General features: G+C 47.7%; 1 protein-coding gene across 2 annotated transcripts in view; it reads left to right on the plus strand.

Annotated features, from left to right (window-relative positions):
• nek7 (NIMA-related kinase 7) overlaps positions 1-2,500 on the plus strand; it is a 59,189-nt gene that overhangs the window by 23,882 nt on the left and 32,807 nt on the right. For both annotated transcript variants that reach the window (XM_083670997.1, XM_083670998.1), the window contains one exon: positions 1,948-2,088. In XM_083670997.1, the coding sequence (XP_083527123.1) occupies positions 1,948-2,088 (141 nt within the window). The remainder of the gene's footprint in view (positions 1-1,947; positions 2,089-2,500) is intronic.

Consider the following 2,500-nt stretch of genomic DNA (forward strand, 5'->3'; position numbering starts at 1 on the left):
GTTTTATTCTACTTAAAAAAAATTGAAAAAAAAAAATGAAATGTGTAGGCCTAAATGTTTCGTAGGAGATTAATTAAGTTCATTAATTAAGTTCATTAAGTAGATGGATGGATGGATAGATGGATAGACAGACAGATGGATAGATAGACAGACAGATGGATACAGTATTGTACTGAACAAAAGTAAGTGAAAGAGTGTGTCATGAGCACTGTCAGAAGTACCTCCGACAGCCAGCGCTGATGATGGCGGTGTCATGCTGAAGCATACACACCTCGCTCGTGTTAATTGGACGGGGCATCTCGTTGGCTCGCGCCTCTTCTCTTGGCTGTCAACTTAAAAAACAATGAAACGCTTAAATTGGCTGCCCCTTGATCTGCACCCCCCATCCCCCCCCCCCCCCCCCCGCCCGCCCCCCCCCCCCCCAGTCCTGTGGTACTAGAGTACATCTCGGCTACTCTCAGTGTTAGTAGAGTGTGTGTGTGTGTGTGTGTGTGTGTGTGTGTGTGTGTGTGAGAGTGTGTCCATCATATGCATGGTGTCGTTATTAGGCTAGTAGTAGTAGCCAATGTATGTAGTCAATGAATAGAGGTTTTAATTGCTCATACCTTCATCTTGTTTTTGGAGAAATTGATAATTATTTCACTGACGACCACAAATTATGCAGCAGGGTTTGAGGTCAATTCTTTTTTTTCTTTTCTTTTTTTTTTGTAATTTCCTAATTTTTCTGAGATAAAATGGGGCCTGATATCTGGTCACCTAATCAGCAGACATGTTTGGTTGTGTAGTCGTCAGTGTGTTGGTGTTAATTAAAACTGTCTCGTTATAAAGGCTTGTGTCTCCTCCTGAGGTAGCAGCCGTGATCTCAGCCCCCATTGTGTACGTGAGAGAGTCAAAGTCCTCTCATTTCGCCCCGAGGTCTGTTTTCATGCCGACTTAGTTTAACGGGGGAACTGAAGAGACGTGAGCGGGATCTAATACAGCTCCTGTGTTTCACGGCCACGGTGGTGGTGGAGGCGGTGGAGGCGGTGGCGGCGGCGGTGGCGGCGGCGGCGGTGATATTTCCCTCGTCTGGCTCCTTCCTTCCTCAGCCGTCTCTCCTGCGAGGCTCCGTCCCCCTGGCCATGTTTGCAGAAGGCACTGGTGACATGTGGCATTCTGATATCTGTCACCTCCTGTTTCCCTCGCCACGGTGGGATCCAAGTTTACAAAAAGGCTGGAAAGGTCACGCTGCGCTCCCTCGTGTGTTTTCACACATCATATCCGAGGGGCTAATTCCGGCTCATTCCGTAGCTTTTTTTTTTCTTTTTAATTTTAGACGTTGGGTGACGCCGGTGTCAGGAAGCGCCACACGAAGCCCGTGTGGAGGAGAGAAGAGAAGCTCTGGGGGGGCGTTTGTCACTGGCTGGTCCAGCATAAGTCACTTCAGAAGCCTCAACGCCTCCACCACCGCCACCCTCGCTGTGAGATAGAGGGAGAGAGGGAGAGAGAGAGAGGGAGAGGGAGAGAGGGAGAGAGAGAGGGAGGGAGAAGGAGAGAGAGAGGGAGATATATGTTCTTATTGGAGAGTATGGACTTAATGCCCTCATGAGATATAAATCCATATACAGAGCTGAACGATCTGAACGATCTGAGTCCTTGTCCTGTTTAGTGAGGCTGAGATGGTTATTCATCACAACAGGGAGTTCCATGCATGACAATGAGCCCGTCCTCCGATTTCTACCTCCACCAGCCTCCCCTGGTATCCGCCTTAACCCTCCTTTTAAGATGTCAACATGTTTTACTGCAGCGACAAAAAAACAAAAACTTTTATTTTTTTTAAATTTTAAAAAACTTTTTTTTTTTTTTTTTTTTTTTTTACAAAGTGCCGTTTTGTTTTTCTCTCCCCCCTCATAACGACTGTTGTTGTTTGTTTGTGTTTGTGTCGTTTGTTTGTTTGTTGACTCGCAGAAGCCGCGGCAACCGGATATGGGGCACAATTCCCTGGCCAACTTTGAGATGGAGAAGAAGATCGGCAGGGGCCAGTTCAGCGAGGTGTACCGGGCCAGGTACCTGTTAGACAACACATCAGTGGCTCTGAAGAAGGTTCAGGTAAGACGCTGTGTGTCTGTGTCTGTGTGTGTGTGTGTGTGTGTCTGTGTGTGTGTGTCATCGGTGGCTCTGAAGAAGGTTCAGGTAAGACGCTGTGTGTGTGTGTGTGTGTGTGTCTGTGTGTGTGTCTGTGTGTGTCTTGTGTGTATGTCATCGGTGGCTCTGAAGAAGGTTCAGTTAAGATGGAGTGTGTGTCGTCTGTGTCGTGTGTGTGTGTGTGTGTCTGTGTTGTCTGTGTGTGTGTGTCTGTGTCGTCTGTCTGTGTGTGTGTGTGTGTGTGGCTCTGAAGAAGGCTGAGGTAAGATCCTGGGCCTCTACTCTCCTGTGTGTCTTTGTTTAACTGTATGTGTGGTGTCAGATGGGACGGATATCACAGGTCTTAATGAGACTCAGCTGCCATGTGTCATTGGTG

The sequence above is a fragment of the Argentina silus genome (genome assembly GCF_951799395.1).
Source record: "Argentina silus genome assembly, chromosome: 6".
NCBI lineage: Eukaryota > Metazoa > Chordata > Actinopteri > Argentiniformes > Argentinidae > Argentina > Argentina silus.